The sequence below is a fragment of the Podarcis erhardii genome (genome assembly GCF_964252035.2).
Source record: "Podarcis erhardii genome assembly, chromosome: 10".
Lineage (NCBI taxonomy): Eukaryota > Metazoa > Chordata > Lepidosauria > Squamata > Lacertidae > Podarcis > Podarcis erhardii.
Window position 1 is genome coordinate 11,622,530 of NC_138500.1, and position 23,381 is coordinate 11,645,910.

Here is a 23,381-nt window from a genome sequence, read left to right on the forward strand (position 1 = left end):
GCGCATGTGCCTCTGGCTTTGGAGCTTCGCCGTGCGCCAATACTCTAGGTTCTTGTGATCCGTGCGGACCTGTACTGTGTGCTTGGCTCCTATGAGGAAGTGTCGCCACGCTTTGAAAGCTGCGTGAATGGCTAACAGCTCCCTGTCCCATATGGTGTAGTTTTGCTCCGCTTTGCTGAGCTTTCTGGAGTAAAAGGCACCGGGTCTCCAGTTGCCATGTGGATCTTCTTGCAGGAGTACGGCTCCAACTGCTCTGTCTGACGCGTCGGTCTCTACTCGCATGGGCTTGCCTGGATTCACGTGCAGCAGCTGCTCCTCGGAGGCGAAAAGGCTTTTAAGCTTCCGAAAAGAGCGCTCTGCCTGTTCCGTCCACACGAACCTCTTCTTCTTGGAACTCAGAGTGTCCGTGATCGCTGCCGTCTCCTTTGCAAAACCTCTGATGAATTTGCGGTAGAAGTTGGCGAAGCCGATGAATCTCTGGACTTCCTTCCGATTGCGGGGGCTCTTCCAGTCCAACACCGCGCGGACCTTGGCGCTGTCCATGGCCAGCCCCTTGTCAGACAGCTTGTAGCCTAGGAAATCCACCTCCGTCACATCAAACTGGCACTTCTCTAACTTGGCGTAGAGCCTGTTCTCCCGTAGTCTTTGCAGGACTTCCTTTACGTCCTTCTCATGGGCCTCCTCCGTTTCCGAAAAGATCAGGATGTCGTCGAGGAAACACACGCATTTCTTGTAGAGAAGTCCCGCTAGCACGTGATGCATAAAGGCTTGGAAGACGTGAGATCCATTTTGGAGACCAAATGGCATAACTCTGTATTCATACGTGCCCAGAGGCGTGAACATGGCCGTCTTCCACTCATCGCCCTCCCGGATGCGTATGAGGTTATACGCTCCACGCAGATCCAACTTGGTGAAGATCTTCCCCTTCCTTACGGTTGCCAGGAGATCATCTATCTTGGGCATGGGGAAGGCTTTGGGCTTGGTCATACTGTTTATGGACCTATAGTCCACAATAAGTCTTTTTTGGGGCGTGTCCTTTTTCTTTACAAAGAAAACAGGACTGCCCCCCACCGCTTTCGATTCCCGGATGAATCCGCGCTGCAAATTGTGCTCTATGAACTCCCTGAGCTCTTGCATCTCGTCCTCAGACATGGAATACAGCTTTGCAGTCGGCAACTGCGCCCCTGGCACCAGGTCGATGGCACAATCATAGGGTCTGTGGGGCGGCAACTGGTCAGCTTCCTTCTCGCAGAAAACCTCCAGGAACCCTTCGTACTTGCTGGGTACTGCCTGCACCATGCCCAGTCGCAGCTGCTGCTCAGCCCCCTCCTCCTGGCACGACTGGATGCAGTTTTGAGCACAGTACGATGAGCAAAAGGTGATCTGGCGTTGGTACCACGCTACAGCAGGACTGTGTCTCTCCAGCCAACTCATGCCCAATACTATAGGCGTGTCAGACAGGTGGGTGACATTGAAGCTAATGACTTCCCGGTGATCTCCAATCCGCATCACCATGGGAGGCGTCTGATGCACCACTTGCCCTCCAAGCAATTTCCTGCCATCCACCGTGACTACGTTCAGAGGTGTTGTGGCTGGCAGAAGCGCTATGCGATGCTGCTTGACAAATTGCATCCCCACGAAATCGGCGTTGCTCCCGGAATCGATCGTGAGGGGCACTTCTATGGGGGTCCCATCTGGCAACTGCAGTGTTGCGGTGAGCTGCACTGCTGGCTTGGGTGGTAAAGGGTCTGTAGGTTGCAAAAACGCTGAGGACTGTTCTACAGATCCGCCTGGCTGAGCCCCAGCATTTGTGCTTCCAGCCAGGCATTGCCGTTTCCCTGAGGCTCCTCTTCTTGGGTCACTTCTGCTGCTACCGTTGCTAAAGCTGCAGTGTGCTTCTGGAGCCTCTGGGGACACTCTTTCGCCATGTGCAGTGCACTGTCGCAGATGTAACACTTCCTGGTCCCTCTAGGAGGCTTCGCCTTTACTGCACCGGAAGCCGGGGCTCTGGCTGTTGCTTGAGCCTTAGCACCACCAAGTTCCATCGGCTCCTCCCCCTGCCTGCCCAGCGGCGAGGGATGTGACTGACTGAACTCCCTGGGGATGAAAGAAGACGTCCTCGCTGGTGGACGCACCTGCCGTTCTTCCTCATTGTGCCTTACCCCAATCGATAAAGCCCTCTGCACAAGTTCCTCCAGGGTCTGAGGTCTGTCTCCCCTGGCAAGTTCATCCTTAATGGGACCGCTGAGACCCTCCCAGAACAAATCCCTCACTTTCTCCTCCTCATCTTTAAAGTCATGACGAAGCAAGTGCAATGCATACAAAACGTCTGCTTTGAAACTGGGATAATGCTTCAGGTTCCCATCGAAGTGGGTGACTAGGCTGCCCCCCCTCCTTCCAAGTCCAATTCCCTCTGATCTGGACCCTGGGAACCCTTCCCTGCTTGCACGCTCCCACCTTGTTTGCAGGTCTTGGCAGCGCTTCTCCATTTCGTCATGCTTCTTCTGAGACGCAAGGACTGCAGCTGTGAGTTCGGACACTGTATTCCGCAGCGCTGTCAGCTGATCCTCCGCACTCATGGCCGTTACCGTTTGTGAGCTTTGCAAAAAAAAATTTGCGTTCTGAGAGGGGACTTTCTGTCAGAGCCACCCGAGGTCCCAGCTCACAAGAGACCAAAGTCCAGTCCAAGTTATGTACAAAAGGATTTATTGAAGATCATTGTAGCCATTACATCCCAACTCCGTGGCTCCGCATCTGTTACCCTTAGATGTTAGAAGTCCCCTCTGAGTCCGTCCCTCCCCTGCACCAATTTAAGAGGCTTGTACTGCTCCACCTTTTCCTCTCTTTCCTTTTCCGCAGGGTCTTCCTGCCCCCCTGTCTTCCCTCTTTCCGGGACTCCCCAGAGGCTGAGTCTTCTCCCGCCTGCTCCCCCCTCCTTCGTGCTTTGGCACCAGGCTCCTCCTCAGAGCTCTCCTCATTTCCGCGCGCCTCTATATTTGAACTTGGCGCGCGTACGTTGCCTCTGACCTTCCTTTCTACAGTTACGCTGCTCTCGGTACTACACTCCTCCCTTTCAGGCAGGACGTCTTGCTCCGAACTCCTCCCCCTTCCTCCTTCCTGTCCTACTCTTTCTGACACACTGGCAACTCCCCCCCCCTCCACTCCGTTCCGACGGGGGAGCTGGTCCCGCTTTGCCACTCCCACTGGGGATTCCCTCTTCGTTCCCCTCTTTCTGACTGCTTCCCTCTCTATTGCCCCTTGGCCTGACCAGGGGGGCTCCCTTCTGGGAATCCTCTGATTCGCTAGACGGACTTTGGGACAACCTCGGCTCGTTGTCGTCCTCTTCCTCCTCGCCCTCGCTCTCTGTCTCCTCTCTCCCTAAAACCCTGACAGATACGTTTGATCTTCTTGCAGTCCATGGGACTCTCAAGAGTCTCCTCCAGCACCATAATTCAAAAACATCAATTCTTCTGTGATCAGCCTTCTTTATGGTCCAGCTCTCACTTCCATATGGAGCTTTATCGGCAAGGTGATGTCTCTGCTTTTTAACATGCTGTCTAGGTTTGTCATTGCTTTTCTCCCAAGAAGCAGGCGTCTTTTAATTTCGTGGCTGCTGTCACCATCTGCAGTGATCATGGAGCCCAAGAAAGTAAAATCTCTCACTGCCTCCATTTCTTCCCCTTCTATTTGCCAGGAGGTGATGGGACCAGTGGCCACGATCTTTGTTTTTTTGATGTTGAGCTTCAGACCATATTTTGCACTCTCCTCTTTCACCCTAGACCTGCCCAATGTAGAAGCTTCATATTGACTTCTCATCCCATGGGCTGGTGTTGCAAGCTTCCCCAGCCCCTTGGTGTAGGATCTGGAGAGGGCTTGCCAATCTCAGGGTCTGATCCCAGCCTGTTCCTTTCAGTGCCTGAAGAACGCTCTGGTTTGTCCAAGGGAAAATGGGCAGAGCATTTAGTAGCAGTGAACTCCTAGCAAAGTCAGGAGAAGGAATGGGAAGCTCCGTTAGTAATCCAGTGCAAACCTTTGAACTTTTTCTTTCCGATAAAATAAGGATGTTGAGGAGGGAAGGCAGGAAGCAGGCTTGACCTTTCCAGAATGACCAACAGCTGCCCAGTAGACTGAAGGCTCTTCTTATCCTATCCAGTAAAAATTACAGAGGTGGAAAATCGGCTAAAGTTTTGCTTCTAGGGACTTGGACCAGCTAGAATGAGACATTAAAACAACACCACATGGTTCAAAGTGCCAAGCAAAACAGATAGTTCCAACTTCACATGACAAAGCAACAAGCACCATGCTGTGTAAGAATGCACTTCCATGCATGTGCGTACGGAAGAAAAACGACCTTTGGGAGTGATAGCAGAATGCGCCCATTTCAAAAGGAACTGTGCGATTATATCTTGCATGGTCATCGTTCATTCTCATTAGGCATTCTTTGTAAGGCTCCCTTTGAAGATGGAGACTGTGCGAGCGTGCAGCGTAGAGTCTTCAGATCTACAACCGTGTAGAGAGGAGAGTTTGTGTAATTAGACTTATCTATTTCTTTTAAAAAAAAAAAAAAAAACTTGTTTCATTGGAAGAATAGATATATATAGATATATCCACGTCCATCTCCCGCAAATGGCTGCTGAGCAGATGTCCATAATACAGACCTTTAGATTGCATAGAGAAAATGTGGATCTGTGAGTGTGTATTTTAAGTGTCCTTGCATACTGACATCTGCGCAGGTCAGCGGCAAGCGAGTTTAAGGTTGAGATAAGGCTGTTTATAAAAATTGATTGTCTGTCTGCATTTGGACAGTTCTGGTCGCCTCACCTCACAAAGGATTTCGCAGAGTTGGAAAAAGGTTCAGGGCAACCAAAATAATTAAAGATATGGAGCAACTGTCCCATCTGGGACTTTTGGGTGGCTGTGGGAACAGGATGCTGGACTAGATGGAGCATTGGTCTGATCTAGCAGGATTTTGTTAACACTGTTCTGTTCTTAGATTTGGGGCAGGGATTAGGCAGGCCGGGCTTGTGATGGATGTGATACCCCCATGTTGCATATACTACCTCTGCTTGAACAATTGCAAGGAGGAGTTAGGTGGCTACTGCTTGCTACCTCTCTCAATTTTGGCCGAATGTCTACACCAGGCTTCCTCAACCTCGGCCCTCCAGATGGTTTTGGCCTATGACTCCCATGATCCCTAGCTAGCAGTGGTCAGGGATTATGGGAATTGTAGTCTCAAAACATCTGGAGGGCTGAGGTTGAGGAAGCCTGGTCTACACCTTCCTCTCCTCCAAGGGCCCAAAAACTTTGCTTGTGGCAAGAAGAGATTGCAGAGGTGGTTGCTCCCAGCTCTTCCCCAGTGGGGATTCAGAGCTCTTCCACAAGCTGTTTAGCCTACCCTGGGAAGTATTTAGTTTCTCTCAGATATCAGTCTGGGAACACATGTTTCTGGTGACAATGTATAAGTCTACCCTTTTTTGAGTTGGGAAATAATAATTTCCAGTTGTTATCTCACCGTATCCCTGACTGCCGGCTCTCTGTCAACCACAGTGGCGACACACACATTGTTGTTGTTGTTTAGTCGTTTAGTCGTGTCCAACTCTTCGTGACCCCACGGACCAGAGCACGCCAGGCACTCCTGTCTTCCACTGCCTCCCACAGTTTGGTCAACCTCATGCTGGTAGCTTTGAGAACACTATCCAACCATCTCATCCTCTGTCATCCGCTTCTCCTTGTGCCCTCCATCTTTCCCAACATCAGGGTCTTTTCCAGGGAGTCTTCTCTTCTCATGAGGTGGCCAAAGTATTGGAGCCTCAGCTTCACAATCTGTCCTTCCAGTGAGCACTCAGGGCTGATTTCCTTCAGAATGGATAGGTTTGATCTTCTTGCAGTCCATGAGACTCTCAAGAGTCTTCTCCAGCACCATAATTCAAAAGCATAAATGCACCTTAAAAATCATGGGTTAGTCATACTCAGGGTAGACCTATTGAAACCTCTCTGAGTATTATAGAGTTGACTGTCACCCTATCATTTTAATCCTGGCACTACTCTTGCCTTGGACAGGTTGGGCTTCTTCTAATGGAAACGAGCCTTTCAAAGTAAGATTACTGCTGTTTGCCAATGCATCTTCATTAACAGTGTTATCGTTGCCTGACATTTATCTTATAATTTTCCAGAGCTTGCTGTTTTGTCTCTGCAGAAACCCAAATTGCAGTTGAAACGAGTCAGATAATAAAAGTGTCTACAGAGAGTGATCGCATGTGACTCGCTACCCTTGCCTGAGTAGTCTCTGATTAAGAAACATTTTGAGATATTTAATGGCTCCTGCATATCCTTGTTCCATATCTACCGTGGAGATATTCATAGGAAGTGAGGCTGCTGGGGAATAAATCAGGTCACCTGCTAAAAAAAATTAGTTACTTCGTGTTTTGGGGGTCTTCTTTTAAAGAAAAAAATAGATTGGTAAATCTCTAGAAACATTTATCTTGTGCTTTTCTGCACATCAATCCTGTGAGGTAGCTTAGAATGGTAGGGAATGGCTGACCCAGTAAGCTTCATAGGTAAGAGATGCTTTGAACTCAAGGATGGGGGATAATTCACCAATCTAACCAATATATTACTCTCAAATGGGGCAAGTTTCCAGGGACCGCTGCTGTATACTTACTGCATACAGACAGCACTTTATGCTGTCGATGTTTCCTTGCCTGATAATGTTCATGGTTTATGCAATCTTTCACACAACATAAAAGCCATTTCTGGAAATTTAGTGGAAGTTTAGTGCTAACTTCCATGTGGATTGCTTCGGGGGGGGGGTGGAAAGCAGCACATTTGGTTCCATGTTTCCAGGAAAAGCATGGAACAAAATTTGGGGCGGTATTACTTCAGTCCCCAAGAGCAGGTTGGATCACATGGGCAATAGATACAAAAGTAGTCTTGAAAGCCAAAGTCTCAAGATTTTAGGATGCTGGAGAGGGGAAGGAGAGACACCTGCAAGAAGAGTAGATGTTTCTGGGATGGTGGGAATGTTCGCTTTAATAACTCTTAACAGTTGCAGTTATCTCTCTTCATCACAACTGTACTTATTCCCCCCAGCTCCTTATACCTAAGGACTTGAGCTCTTTTAAGTTCATGACTGTAAATCAATTTAGATAGTGCCTCAAAGCATAGAGTCAAGAAACTGGCGTTGGTCCAGAGTGAATTAATCTGAAATTAATTTGATTTTGAAAGGCTCCATCTGGCTGTGTTTGGAAAAGGCAGTTAGACAGAGAGAGAAAGATATAAACAAACGATCATCTGTATTCTCCGCGCCAGATGTTTTGTGGGGTGTCCCCCCTCCTTTTTTAAAACCAAAAACCCTCAGTTTTTTTTGAAAAAGTGGTGGCAGTGTTGATGATGCTGGATCTCTCTCTCTCTCTCTCTGTCAAAATGGCAATCCTATTACAGGTTTCACCAAGTGAACTATTTCGTTTATTCCTTTATTCTGATCGTTAGGAGATGGGAGAGCAGGGGAATCTTTGTGAGAGGCGTGAGATACCAAGCTAACAAAGAGGGGGAAAGCATGGAAATTGTCAACACAAAAGGAATCCCACAGTCTGCTTTCATTGACAAGAATCGTGTGATTTAAGCATAGCTGAAAAATTCTTGATATTCTTTAACGCAGAGCCGTTTAAACGGAAATAGTTAAGGCCCTTGATCAATCGCTGCATTCTCCCTTCGCTGTTGGAGGCAGTGTGTGTTTCATAGAATCCTGAGATTGTATAGTTGGAAGGGACCTCAAGGGTCATCTAGTCCAACCCCCTGCCAGGCAGGAATCCAGGTTGATGGGAATCACCAATGTTGTTGCACTCAGGTCCAGCCTGTGGGCTTTGCATGGAGAAAGTTCATCACCGGTGTCTTCAGTCAAAGGGAGCCAGCAAAGTGAAAGGCACTTTGTCAGAGAGAGTCAATCATCATCATCATCTTTTGTTTAAAAAAATAATATTTATTAAAAATTTCCAATCAAACCAAATTATATATTACAAATTATCCAATAATCAAACAATCCCAATGTTATGCCTAATTATAAATTATTATTATTTTTTAGCTGACTTCCCATGCTTCAAGACTGGAGGGAATCCTAATCATCTCATAGTTCTACTGCATTTCAAAATATTACAATAATTCCCTTAATATATTCTGATGTTAATCCTAATCCTCCTCCTCCTCATTTGTACCCCACTCTCCAGCTAGAAAAGCTCCCAGTGTGGCTTACATGTAGTCCATTAAAACAAAACAGTCCCTGCCCACAGGCTTACAGATATATATGGAATGACACACAAGGTGAAAGGGACAGGGAGGGAAGAGGAAAAAATAAAACCCAAGCACCGATTCCTAAACAGTTGTTCCTACAATGATCAGCTTGCATAGTTCAGGGGTGGGAGGTGCCTGATGGACCTGGTCTTTTGGGAAAGCTGATGGATGCAAAAGGTTCAGAACCCCCAAGCAGGGCCTGGAAAGACCTCTTTCTTTAAACTTGGGACTCTTGAGAGCCACTGCCAGGCAGGGCAGACAACACTGACCAGATGGGCCAAAGGCCTGAGACAGCACAATGCAGCCTCCCATGTTCCCATGGCAATACAGTGGTACCTTGCAAGACGAATGCCTCGGAAGACGAAAAACTCGCAAAACGAAAGGGTTTTTCGTTTTTTGAGTTGCTTCGCAAGACGGATTTCCCTATGGGCTTGCTTCGCAAGACGAAAACGTCTTGCAAGTTTGTTTCCTTTGTCTTGCGAGTTTGTTTCCTTTTTCTTAAAACCGTGCATTCACTTCGAGGAGCAACTCATAGCACGCAGTGTGGTAGCCTTTTTTGAGGTTTTTGAAGACTTTGGTGCTTTTTGAAGCTTTTCCAAAGTCCGTGCTTCGCAAGACGAAAAAATCGCAAGACGAAAAAACTCGCGGAACGAATTAATTTCATCTTGCGAGGCATCACTGTACTGGGTAGATGGCTGGTCATTGCCCTGCTGATTTAAATGGAACCAGAGGAGGCTGGTGTATGAGTTCTTGAGGAAATCAGGCTTTGCAAATTCTGATGGAAAGTGAACCCAGTTCCATGACTTTGGCTAAGGGGTTGATTGGAACTTCTGCACTTGCCGGATTCTACTCTTCTCGAAATGTTGCAACACAGTTGTACATTTAAATTGGCATTTTGATTGGGTTTTTTTTAAAAAAAAAAAATTACAGTTGATGCTGGGATTGCGAACGTGATCCGTGTGGGATGCACGTTTGCAACCCACAGCGTTCGCAACACGCGTCTGCGCATGCGTGGGTTGCGATTCGGTGCTTCTGCGCATGCGCAAAGTGCGATTTAGCGCTTCTGCGCATGTGCGGCCGCTGAAACCCAGAAGTAACCCATTCTGGTACTTCCGGGTTTTGGCGGTCCGCAACCCAAAAAAACACAACCTGAAGAGGCTGTAACCCGAGGTATGACTGTACTGTAGGCGCAGTACAGAATGATGAGATAAATAGACATTATTCAAAAGTCACACAGACTGGAGGTGAAACAGATTCGCCCACCCTTAGGCTGGTGTTGAACCACGAAGGAGCAGGTCCTTTGCTCCCTAAGCCGTTCAATCAGTTTGTGATGGCCTGGGATTCCGATTCAGAGGCTGAACCAGAGGAATCCCAGCCTGCACAGGAGTCCCCGCCTCCAGGGCCGGCTGAACTGGGTCAGGGCCTTGATTCTGAAGCGCCTGCACCGGATCCTCAGGAGCAGGCACCAGGTGATTCCACTCTGGCACCAGAGGTGGTTGAGGACTCAGTGCCTACAGGTGAGTCTCCCCCTGGGCCCAGTAACCCTTCAGCCTCTCCTGAACTGCAGAGGCTCAGGGCAGAGAGGCGAAGGGAACTGGTTTCTCCCAGGAGGAGTGCTCGCCTTAAGGCCAGGAGAGGCGGGTCTCCTGGGGGCCTGGACCGCCCCTGGCCTCAGAGAAGATAAAGGCCAGTCAGCCCGGTCCCAGGTTGCGGGAGCAACGTCGTTGATGAGCTGTTTCGGCCAGCATCCAGTCCTGTTCCTCCAGTGTTCCTGTCCCCGCCCGGCTTCCTGCTTCGGACCTCGCCCCGCTCCTTCGGAACTGTTTCCAGGCTATTGACCCAGGACCGGACTTTGACTACGCCAACGGTAACCTTCCCCCCGGGACCAGCACACAGTTGTTGTGGAGTGTGGGTTGTGTAGGCTGCTTGTGAGGACTCCAAAAGGTCTGGCAAGGCTCTTGGACCTTGCACCTGACAGCCCTGCTTTAAAGCACATCCAGCTGGGAGTTCCAGTCTTGTTTTCAAGGAAGCTATTTAGATAATGCAGCCGTGTTGGATCCGATCAACGTAGCTTTCGTTTGGGTCATGCGCTCTCGGAAATTACTAAAATAGCCTCCTGCATCTCCTAAATCCGGCTGGTATGCCCGTCACATGTGTCTGTGCCAATCTTGAAATGTGTTGCATCGCGCAGCATTTCCTGGAGTTAATTGCTTGGATTTAGTTCTCTGGAGTTGGCACTCGGCTCCCGAACACAAGCTCAGCGGTGCGAACGTCTCCCTTGCTTGCTTGGAAGGGCAGCTTCTGCGCAGCGACGAGGACGGGCCTCCGGAAACCTCGGGCTACACAACGTGGCAATAAACATGAACAAGCAAAACCCTGTATCCAATTTTGCAAGAAGAAAACCAGAATGCACTTAAAACAACAACAGCGCTCCCGACTACAGCAGCTAAAGCTGGGATTAGCAATCCTGTTAATGCATTATCCCTCTCCCCCATGCACACATAATACATACCGCAGCATAGTCTTCCTCTCCCACCGGCCGTGACATCATCACGCCTCTCCTTAAGCTCCCGGTCGCACTCCGCATCAATGTCAAACCTTTAATCCTTTTAAAGCTCCCCATCTCTCTGCTTCTGACCACACGTCCTCTCCAGAACCATTAATGAAACGGGACCCTGGTGGGGAGGTGCATGGCAGTGGGTGGTGAGTGGCAGGGGTAGAGTCCGGGTACCCACATTAAAAAAATTATGGGTGCCCAGGCACCCGGGGCCTGCTGGAGTTGGCACCAGTGCGTGTAATCCACCCAACCCAAAAGTGGTCCTTTATTATACACACACACACACACACACACACACACACACACAGTGGTACCTCAGGTTACAGATGCTTCAAGTTACATACGCTTCAGGTTACAGACTCTGCTAACCCAGAAATAGTACCTCGGGTTAAGAACTTTGCTTCAGGATAAGAACAGAAATTGTGCAGTGGCGGCGCAGCAGCAACAGCAGGAGGCCCCATTAGCTAAAGTGGTGCTTCAGGTTAAGAACAGTTTCAGGTTAAGAACGGACCTCCGGAACGAATTAAGTACTTAACCTGAGGTACCACTGTATACGCACACACACACATCAGTTCCAAGAATCGTGCAACATATCTTCTCGTCTTATACAATATTTTAGACTTCCGTCAACACCGCTGATGATTTCCCGTTCTTCATCACTTATTCTGCATTTCTTAATTTCTATATTACATTTAAATGTCCTTAACTAATAATTCTCTTCACAGTCTTTTTTCCAGTAATTTCAAGTAATCCACTTTATGAAACTTCTTGCAGTCCTACGAGCGTAATCTGTTCATCACAATTACTTTTCAAATAGTTCATATATTTACTCCAGTCTTCTAAGAATCTCTGATCCCACAGGTTTCGAATCCTTCCTGTTAATTTACAAGTGGTCCTTTATTCAACTGTTACCAGAGCAGCGACATGAGTCGTCCCCCCCCCAAAAAAAAATCTCATGCCAATTAGTCTAATTTGCACTGGAAAAACTTCATTTCGCATTGGAAACATTTCTGATGTCCCAGAGCATTGGTTCTCAAAGGGTGTGGCATGCCACACTGGTGTGGCTGAGAGGATGGCAAGTGTGGCGGAAAGATTCAAGGACAAATCAATGTTATATTTCTGGAATAATTCATGTTCTTATGTAGCTGCCTTGTTTTATACTTTCTTGATGTCCCATGATCATTCTTATAAGGCAGTTGGTTTCTGTATTATAAATCAGGCACTGCTAGGAGTTGCTTCTTTTGGTTATCTAATGCACTTCTTATCGATACAAAAATTCAGTGTGGCGCGAGCAAATTTTTATTCTGAGAAAGTTGAAATGGCCATACTTGCTTAATATTTGCATCGAACTGATGAGATGAAAAAGAATGTGATAAAATAAAACACCGAACGAATCTAAAATGCTGAACTGTATCTGAACCTAATGCATCAGAGTATCCCTATATCTGAGTGGTGCCTCGCAAGATGAAAAGAATCCGTTCTGCGAGTCTCTTCGTCTTGCGGTTTTTTTGTCTTGCGAAGCAACCCTATTAGCGGATTAGCGCTATTAGCGGCAAAGCGGCTAAGCGGCTATTAGCGGCTTAGCGGCTTAGAAAAAGGGGGGAAAGCGAAAAAAATCGCAAGACTCGCAAGACGTTTTCGTCTTGCGAAGCAAGCCCATAGGGAAATTCGTCTTGCGAAGCGCCTCGAAAAATGGAAAGCCCTTTCGTCTAGCGGGTTTTTCGTCTTGCGAGGCATTCGTCTTGCGGGGCACCACTGTATCTGAGTGGTGCCTGGTATGAGGAATGTAGGAAGCTCCTTAAACTGAGTCAGACCATTGGTCCATCATCATCATCACTGCAAGATTTCAGACAAGGATATCTTCTCAGCCTTAGATGAAGATGCCAGGAATTGAACTTTCTGCATGCAAAACAGTAGAAGCAGAAGATGCATCTTGCTTAGGGTTGTATAAATTGATCTCAAGTCGCTACTCTTGAAACCGGAAGCTGGAGCCCAGTGAGTTAAAAAAAAAAACCTGGAGAAACAGCAGGTTTACTACAACCAGGGCTGGCCCAAGACATTTTGATGCGTAAGGCAAACCCCCCAAATGGTGTCTCCTTCCCCGCCAGGGAAGGAGTGTTGAGGGAATATCTACGTACATGAGGAACAAGAGGGAGAGAAAGATCTAGCTCAGTTGGTAGAGCATGGGATGCTATGATTCTTTATTGGGATCTGCTGCCTCTGTGGATCTTGCCGCCTTGCCTCATGGGTGGGCCGGTCCTGACTGTGGCTCTGAAACAGGCAGCCTAACGAAGCAGCGCACATCCTCATATTAAGGAAAAGAAGAATCGCATCGGCCTCCCACCTGCCCAGGTGACATTTGAGGCTTAGGAAGGGCCAGTTGTGAAAAAACGAACCTTACCTCATGCTTCATGCATAGATGGAATAAAAAAAGAGCAACTGAGTTTGACCTGCAGGAAGAGGAAGGAGGATGAGTGTTATTTGCTGTAGGGAAAGCCAGAGAAGAATGGAAGGGGGAGTGAAATGATTTTTCTTGGACGTGTGTCAAGGCAGGAATGGAATGGGGAGTGGGAGGTCTTCCCTAAAGCGGTCGCCTTTCTGGGATCCGAGATCATTTTCCACAGCATCCCTAAAAAGATGCCTGGAGCCCCATCCTCTTCTCCACACCCCAACTGTGATCCAAGGGACCCAGGAGAAAGAAAGAGGCAATGTTGGGTAATTGAAATGGCAGAACGACGCAAGGTTAGGCGAGCAGCGGAATTGGTGATCAAACTTCTCATCATTGGTTTTGAAACCTGTCTTTCATGCTGCTCCCCCGCTCCTTTCTGGACTTGGGAGGGCTGTGAAGAAAGGAGTTAATCGAGGCATATTAATGTGTTCAGGTGTGCTTATGCTTCGGGAGAGACAAGGCGGGGGCAGCTAAGTGATTTCTCCGTGCGCAAGTTTGTAGCCCCGGGGCACGGAACACACTCGTGGTCTCCCCTCTTCCGATATTTAATTTGTGCCTCCTTTGTGAGTGGCGCACGTCATCCTTGTGTTGTGTCCGCAGGCTTTAACCCTTGAATGAGGCAGACAGTGTGGGCACACAAGGCCATCACTTGAGGCAAAGGATGGGGGAATCTGTCCATTTCAATTCCTTTGAGTTTCTCATTATTCCAGTCTTTAAATTCAGTTTTCCACATTCATTTATTTTATTTTAAAAAGTTGTGGTAACACTCGCACTTTACATTTAAAGCACTATGATGCCACTTTAAATGGCTTCCGCCAAAGAATTCTGGGAGCTGTAGTTTGTGAAGGGTGCTGAGGGTTGTTAGCCGATTCCTCTTCCTCTCAGTGTGTTACAATTCTCAGAGTGGTTTATAACCATCAATATTTCTTCACAGGGAACTCTGGGAATTGTAGCTCTATGACAGGGATGGGGAACTATCCTAACAACTCTCAACACCTTTAACAAACTGCAACTCCCAGAATTCTTTGGGGCAATCCAGGAGTGTTTTAAGGTGATATCACAGTGTTCTCAATGTATTGTGTGAAAGTGGTGAAGCTCTCTGAACTGTATTGTGCTTAGGGGTTTTAATGGCGATTTATCACTGCTTCCTTTATTGTTATTGTTGATTTCATAACATTTTATATTGCTGTGAGTCAACATAGTTGGGCCGTTCCCCTAAAGGTGGCATAGAACTAATTGTGTACATGAATGAATGAAATAACGTGGCTCAGTATCACTGTAGTGAATGGGGAGCTTCTCTCGTGCTATTTCCATTAATTACACCATTCAAAGGAAACTCTCCAATGAGATGTGCCTCAAGGGTCAGATCCTGCTGGCTACTACTCTGCCAACCTAAACAGTGCTCATAATCTGCCTTCTGGCTCATCTTTTCTTTTGCTAGGATTTGGTAAACCTCTGTATCTTGGTGAAAGCTTATACCCAGAACAAACTTAGTTGGTCTCTAAGGTGCTACTGACTGGACAATTTTTTAATTTATTTTGACTATGTCAGACCAACACCTGACTCTGTATCTTATTTATACTTTACAGGACTTAAATAGTTTTTTGGACCCCTTTTCCTTTTAGTTTATACCATATAAAACATATGATGGGCTCCTAAGTTGAAATAAAGCACATTCCCTTCTTTTCTTTTCTATTATAGGTAATTTATTAGCAACTTGAGTTATGTACAGTGGTACCTCGAGTTACAAAAGCCTCAGGTTACAAACGCTTCAGGTTACAAACTCCACTAACCTGGAAGAGTTACCTCGAGTTGCGAACTTTGCCCCAGGATGAGAACGGAAATTGTGTGCCGGCAGCGTAGCAGCAGCAAGAGGCCCCATTAGCTAAAGCACGCCTCAGGTTGAGAACGGTTTTGGGTTAAGAACGGACCTCTGGAATGAATTGAGTTCATAACTAGAACTAGAACATAACTGTACACATTAGTGGCTTGAGATGCAGGAAGTTCCATTCCCCCTGCTGTGTTTCAAGTTGCATTCTTACGTTGGTGTGCAGACCACAGAGAGGGTGGAGATTTATTTCCTCTGCTGCTCATTGTTTACCTGCACCCAACTCCAGTTCCCTGAAACTCACATCTGCACATGCATTGCCCTCTGCGCATGTGCAGTTGGCTGCCTGAAAGGGACACACTTCAGTTTAACCACAGCTTCCATTTTCAGGTAGGCTGGAAGCCGGTTTGAGGGAATGCATCAAACAGGAATACAGTGGTACCTCGGGTTAAGAACTTAATTCATTCCAGAGGTCCGTTCTTAACACCCTCCCTTCAGATGTGAAGGAAATAAGCAGCTATCCTATCTTTAAAAGACATCTGAAGGCAGCCCTGTTTAGGGAAGTTTTTAATATTTAATGCTGTACTGTTTTTAACATTTGATTGGGAGCCGCCCAGAGTGGCTGGGGAGACTCAGCCAGATGGGCGGGGTATAAATAATAAATTATTATTCTTATTATTATATAACCTGAAACTGTTCTTAACCTGAGGTACCACTTTAGCTAATGGAGCCTCCTGCTGCCGCTGTGTGATTTCTCTTCTCATCCTGAAGCAAAGTTCTTAACCTGAGGTACTATTTCTGGGTTAGCGGAGTCTGTAACCTGAAGCGTCTGTAACCCGGGGTACCACTATATTTCTCAGAGGACCTATGCATTTTGGCTGACCTCATATGACCTCACACCCGTGATGAGAAAAACCCCGGATCCAGAGTGAACACAATTGTGTGCACAGCCTTGTTCGCCATGAAGCAGACTCCTTCGGGTGGAAGAGTATAGGGGGACAGATGAAACTGATATCAGAATAATGTAGTGAGGTGTTGCTGTTTTGGTTTTTTTAAAGCATTGGCTCTTAAGCAAAGGAGGAGTAGAGGAGGCCACTGTTTGGATTCTGCTGCAGGAAGTAAAATATCTTTGTCCTACACTATATTGGCAGCAAGGAATCTGCCTGGCCGGAGCATTTTTTTCCTGTTTTGTGCAACAATATGACACATGCAGAGGCCGTTTTTTGCATTACTCATCGGATATCTTGCCGGCTGTTTTGTATGCCCTTTCACGTGACTTTTGAGTGTTTCAGAATCCAAACACACTTGCACTGGGGGTGGAAACTCCACCGCCTCGGGAGCCCTCATGGGGGAAGGGTGTCCTTGCACTGATTTTCTGTTCTGCCAGAGAACAGCGTGCTTGTACAGTAGCCCCCGTATGTCTCCTTAAAATGGCCTTTTCTTTTAAGAGCCACAAGCGCCGTTTTGTGACTTGAGCTTGGCACCCTCTTTGTACGTGATGGATTCAAGCGGCGGCTTGCAGTCGGAGAATAACGTAATGACACGTTTTCGCTGTTGTTTGTTCACGGCACTAACATGGTATTTTGTTGGCGGTGGCACTTAATCAGTTTGGAAGCGTTAGTTGTGCTCTATTTCCCTCTCCACTGACTGTTGCTTGTTATTCCTTTTCTGCTTGCAAATGACATTATTTCAAAAAAAGAAAATGTTCCCACTGACGACAGCTCTCCTTTCCCCCTTTCTCTCTCTCTCTCTCCAGTAACGGCACAGCTAACAAGATGAATGGAGCTTTGGATCACTCAGATCAGCCAGACCCAGATGCCATTAAGATGTTTGTCGGACAGATCCCCCGTTCGTGGTCAGAAAAGGAGCTAAAGGAACTTTTTGAGCCTTACGGAGCTGTCTACCAGATCAACGTTCTCCGAGATCGGAGCCAGAATCCTCCCCAAAGCAAAGGTATGACAATACAACAACAGTGGGGTGAGAATGAGGTTCTTCTTGGGACAGGGGAAACTGGGGTCCTTCTACAACCAAAACTCCCATCGCATTCATCCAGTGTTTCTAATGATGGTTGCGTCTAGGGAGGGAGAGTAGCGTTTGGGTTCTTGCTCCCATACGGAATCTTCTTGAGGGATGTGTGAGAATCATGAATACGGGTTTGAATTTTATTTGCAGTTTTGAGATTTCTGTTGTGTCTTCAAACAAGGGGAGGGATGGGGTTAGGGCTGTGACAATAAGAATAATAAAGGATACTGCTTCTTTCTGAAAACACAGAGGTGTTCTGTTGAACCCTAGCACATTTATAATGGGAGGAGTGAGATGTTGCAGTGTGGAACGCTGCTGTTCAGGATTCAGGATTCTCTGTTGTGTTTTCAATCCTGCTCCCACCCACCCTGCAGTCAGCATTTCATAGGTATTGAACACAACTTTTGTTTCCACCATCCCCTCCCATTGCATTTTCCTCCCTCTAAACTTTCATTGCACTTCTGCAAACACTGGGGGTTTCCCAGAGCCTGTTGAAAACTCTCTCTTGTATATGGCTGATGACCTTTTGGCTGCATATGTAGGGATGGGGAGAAATTCAATTCAGTGCGATTAAAGTCTTCCCTAATCAGTGCTCTCGGAAACAATATGCAAATAGAAACCCAGCTCTTCTTCGAATTTTGCAAGGCAGTTCTCCAGCCCAAGTCAAGTACACATAAATGCAGGTGTTGGTGTGAAGTCTACGTATAAATGTGTATATTAGTGAACGTAAAATGCAAACATGCATTACAGTAGGCAAGACCGGTTTGCAAAAATGTCCATATTGGGCAAAACTGCACACAAAAATGTGCAGAAGGTCCCAGGTTCAGACCCCAGGTAGGTCTGGGAACGACTCCTTGCCCCAAACCCTGCTGGTCAATGTAAACACCACTGAGCTAGATTAGGGAAATGGGATAGCTCGGTTAGCATGTGGTGCTGATGATGCCAAGGTTGCAGGTTCGATCCCTATACAAGACTCCTGCGTTGCAAGGGGTTGAACTAAATCATGGGTAGGCAAACTAAGGCCCGGGGGCTGGATCCAGCCCAATCGCCTTCTAAATCTGGCCTGCGGACGGTCCAGGAATCAGCGTGTTTATAAATGAGTAGGATGTGTCTTTTTATTTAAAATGCAACCCTGGGTTATTTGTGGGGCCTGCCTGGTGTTTTTGCAAGAGTAGAATGTGTCCTTTTATTTAAAATGCATCTCTGGGTTATTTGTGGGGCATAGGAATTCGTTCTTTTTTTTCCCCCTTCAAAATATAGTCTGGCCCCCCACAAGGTCTGAGGGACAGTGGACCGGCCCCCTGCTAAAAAACATTTGCTGACCCCTGAAGTAGATGATTCTCAGGGCCTCATCCAACTCAATGGTTCAGTGGTTCTAGATCAGGCATGTCCAAAGTCCATTTCGGGGGCCTAATCTGTTGGAGGGGGATTCCCAGCTGGTGGCAGAGGACAGAGCGACTCCAGGAGACATAGGTGTAAAAACCCAAACTAAAACGAAGACTTTATTACTAAACAATAGACACAAACTCTGGTGGGTGTTATTCCTGCAGGCAGGCTACAAAACTCAGCTTTTTCTTTTATAGCAACGGCCAGCTGCAGCCAATTATTCCCAGAAACCTCTTAAAGGTATACACACATGCTTCTGTGCCGAATGTCCTCTAACATAATCTGGCCAGCCAGTCGGTTTAATCCAGCACCTGTGGCAGTATATGTCCTGGGGTAAAATCCTAAAAAAAAAAAAAAAAAAAGCTCAGCAACTTCAATCCTAAAAAAAGTTCAACGGCTTTGGGGTTAAATTCTAAAAAAAGCTCAACAACTTCATCAAATCTGGCCCTCTTTGAAAAAAGTTTGGGCACCCCTGTTCTAGATATCTAGATAAACCAATGATATAGCTCAGCACAAGGCCTCTTCCTATGTTCCTTTGAAGGTTTCAGGGACAGGGATGTGATGGAGGGGAAGGGGCCAGCAAATATGGCTCCACCGTTCCCTTATGAATTTTGAAATATATGATGTTTCAAACACTTGCAAAGGGTTTCAGTGCCTGTCCACTGCCAGAAGGGTTGGTTATGGGGTGGAGACATGCACTTGATTTCTCAGTCTTTGAGGATGCACAACTTATCTGTCACATCAATTTTATTTTGTTTTTTAAATGCAGCTTGTGACCCATGTGCTGGCTACTTTTCAGATAACAGGTTTTTTTCCTGATAAAACTTTGGGACAAAGTCAGAGATGGATAACTTTCCAGTGCTGTGTGTAGGCTTAAAGTCTCGGTGAGGGTATTGTGGCTAATGATGGTTTGCGCTAACCACTGCTTAGAACTCGGGAGGTGATTTGAAGATCCAAACATCCGGCGGGCAAACCTTTTTTTTAGAGCTGCTTATCTGCTTCTGTTTTTTACCCTCTCAGCTTCAGGACTTCCAAAGTTTGTTTCTGTTTCCAGCTGGGGGAACTGATGGAGGCAAAGCAATGGCTGTTACTATAGTTTGTCAGTTGAGACATCATGCTGAATCTCAGGTAGCTCAAAATATGGTTAGCAAACCCAAAGTAGGGCTTCTGATAGTAACTTGCTAGCCAATCGCAAACCATCAGTTGTCAACACAGGCACCATGCCAAACTATAATTTGCAGTAACCATGGTTTATAAGTGGAGTCATGGTTTCAATTTCTGACAGGCAAACCATAGTTCAGACCTGTTTGTCTGTTTTGTTTTACGTTTCTTCAGCACTCCTGCTTCTATAGCACAAGAACCTCCAGCTGCAGACCAATGACACTAACTGGCTTGTCAATTTGGACATTGCGCCAAACTGCAGCCGGCCCGCGAAACATGCTTTTTAAGGTATCCCGAGGTTTTGTGACTTTTGCTGTGCAAACCAGCTCAGCTACATTCCTGGAAATCAAACCATACCTTTTGTTATTCTGATTTGCTGACCTGTTGCAAATCATGGTTTGTGAATGTTGACTTTGTGCCAGTTTGCGGTTAAGCTGCCTTAACCACAGTTAAACAGTGGCGTCTGTCTGGATTTGTTTACATCAAAGACCTTTGGGCGGAGGGCTCTGCGATTGGGCAGTTGACAAAGGAGTATGTTCTAATTGGCATCCTTACCTTCAAGCATCTTCTCAGTGTCAGTGATTCAGAATGTTTGATTATTTTTTGCTGGCTCTGTTCCACTTGACTATCTATGTATACCCAAGCTGAGCATCTCCCGGCAGGGGCAAGGAGAGGATCTCTTTGAGCTGTTTTTGAGGCTGCTGTCTGAGTTTCTTACAGTCCCTGTCAAAAACAACCGACAGCTCCTGCTTTCTCCTCTGCTGTCATTACCAACTGCCTTCACTACCCTCTAACTACAAATGTCCTACTTCACTTGTTTTCCTGCCTTCTCTGTGCTGCTGCCAATTCTGTGTGGCAGGAGCTGAAGGCGGAAGCAGAGAGCAGCGTTTTCCTAGGCACTTATCCTTCAGCTCTCTGGAAATTGGGCCGGAAAAAAAGCCTCCATTCTACAAGCCCTAACTCCTGTAATTGGGACAAGTTTTGCAAACTGGAGAAACTGTCCAAATTAAAACTTTTCAAAATTTGGGTCTGCAACAAAGTTTGCATTTTTGGATGTGTTGTGCATGTGTGCATAGATTTTGGGGGGGATAGATTTTTTATTTTTGTATCTTGTTTCTTTGCTGAGTTGAGAGAGAGATTTATTCATGAGCTCATAACTAAATTATCATATGCTGCAAAGTTCGCTTATGTGATTTACTGCCCAGAGGTATATCGATGGGCACCAGCTTGGAAAGTCCTAAGAGACATTTAGACAGATTCATGGAGGATTAAGTCTTTCAGTGTCTGCTAGTCATGATTATTTCAGCTTGCAGGCAATGGTGGCTGGTGCCCATTGGGAGTGGTTGGGCAGAAGGCAAGGAGGCAAGGAGGCCAACTCTAGGTGGCACCAGAGCCAAAGACAGGCAGAGTCAGCTCACTCTAGTTTTGCCCTCACCCTTTCCCCTGGTGATTTATACAAGGCCAACACTAAGATTAAGGAGGAGGAAACAGACAGATACTGGAGTGGTGCCAAGAAAAAGGGCTGCTGGACCTAGCCACTGTGATCCACATGACGGTCACCTCCAGACTTGATTATTGTAACTCACTCTATGTGGGGCTGCCCTTGAGACTGACCCAGAAACTCCAATGGGTGCAGAATGCCGTGGCGAGACTCCTTACAGGGTCCTCGCCGCGGGATCACATTCACCTGGTGCTATACCAGCTGCACTGGCTCCCGGTGGAGTACAGGATCAGGTTTAAGGTGCTGGTTTTAATCTTTAAAGCCCTATACAGCCTAGGACCCTCGTACCTATGGGACCGCCTCTCCTGGTATGCCCCATGGAGGACCTTATGGTCTTCAAACAAAAACATCTTGGAGGTCCCGGGCCACAGGGAGGTTAGGCTGGCCTCAACCAGAGCCAGGGTCTTTTCGGCTGTGGCCCTGATCTGGTGGTCACAAGAGACTAGGGCCCTGCGGGACTTGACATATTTCCGCAGGGCCTGCAAGACAGAGCTGTTCCACCAGGCCTTTGGCCAAGGCACAGTCTGACCCCCTCAACTTTAACTAGGATCCGATAATTTGAGATCTCTTCGCTATTGAACTTTTCTGTTTGCTAGCTCTTGTCCTTTGGAGTTAACAAGGCAACCCCTCTTTTCTACCTGGGGGAGCTGAAAGCTCAGAGACGCTGCCTTCAACACATGACACTTATGAAAGAATAGATTTCTGTTCCCCCAGAGGTAGTGATGGCCATCAACTTGGATGGCTGTAAAAGAGAACCAGACAGGTTCACGGAGGACAAGGCTATCAGTGGCAGCCAGACACAATGGCTGTGTTCCACCTCTGCTGTCAGAGACCCTATGTCTCTGAATACCAGTTGCTGTAAGTGGGAGAGCACTGTCAAAGTCAGGTGCATCTGAATGACCACTGTGAGAATGAGATGCTGGACTAGGTGGGCTCTTCCTATGCTCTTTTGATCCCCCTACATCCCACCTTGGTAACTTAGATCTGTGGGTGAAGATCTGTTGACGGTGCCTCAGACCCTCACACTATGCTATGACTTGAGCATGTTATTTTAGGATTGTTCCGCCTATTCTTTGGAATTCCCATCCCACGCAAACAAAGCAAGCGCAAACACGGTTGTTCTTTTGACGCTTGTTGCAGACTTGTCTTCCTGGCCTTCCTGAATTAGTTCCCCTTTATTTCTACAGCACTTCATTCTTGCTGGCATTGGGTTTTTTTACGAGTTGTGCTATGTTCTATATTCTACGTTTATTCACCACTCGCCTCTCCGGTGGTCCTCCCTGGCTGTAAATCTCGCTCAGTCCAGAGAGACCGGTGATAAGCGACCCCTCCCTCCTGAGAGGAGCACACTTGTCTTCTGGCATATCATAGCAGAAGAAGAGTCCATCGGTAGCTCTAAACTACTTTATTTTACAGTCTATGTACAGAGAATCCATCACCATGTCTGTGCTCTTTGAGCACCAGTACAGAACAGCATCAGGGATGTGGGTGGTGCTGTGGGTTAAACCACAGAGCCTAGGGCTTGCCGATCAGAAGGTCAGCGGTTCGAATCCCTGCCACAGGGTGAGCTCCCGTTGCTCGGTCCCTGCTCCTGCCAACCTAGCAGTTCGAAAGCACATCAAAGTGCAAGTAGATACATAGGTACCACTCCGGCGGGAAGGTAAACGGCGTTTCCGTGCACTGCTCTGGTTTGCCAGAAACGGCTTAGTCATGCTGGCCACATGACCCGGAAGCTGTACGCCGGCTCCCTCGACCAATAACGCAAGATGAGCCCAGAGTCGGCCACAACTGGACCTAATGGTCAGGGGTCCCTTTACCTTTACCTTTTACAGTACAGCATCACAAACAGAAGTGAAGCCAACTTCCAACAGTACTCCAACAGTACTGAGACTTCCTGTCTCTCTCTCAGACACTCACATGATAAACACAAAACGTAGTGCTACTGCTGGAGTAGCACGGATGGATAAAAATCCTAACAGCACACACTTGTTTGACTGTCTGGTTGTTACCTAGGACAACCATAGGAAGGTACCTTATAGTGAGTCAGACATGTGGGCCCTGGTCTAATTTCATGTGGGTGGTGAGAAATGTGGGGAGAGAGGGGAGAGGTGGGGGGAGAGAGGGAGAGAGAGAGAGCGCATACTAGTGTGGGGTAGTTGTTAGAATGCTAAACCAGTGTCCAAACAAACCT

The 23,381-nt window shown here is 47.1% G+C and overlaps 1 protein-coding gene across 29 annotated transcripts in view; it reads left to right on the forward strand.

Moving 5' to 3' along the window:
- The window catches only part of CELF2 (CUGBP Elav-like family member 2), a 559,297-nt gene that overhangs the window by 357,677 nt on the left and 178,239 nt on the right, over positions 1 to 23,381 (forward strand). For all 29 annotated transcript variants that reach the window (XM_081879933.1, XM_081879914.1, XM_081879916.1 and 26 more), the window contains one exon: positions 16,877 to 17,073. In XM_081879933.1, coding sequence (XP_081736059.1) covers positions 16,877 to 17,073 — 197 coding nt within the window. The remainder of the gene's footprint in view (positions 1 to 16,876; positions 17,074 to 23,381) is intronic.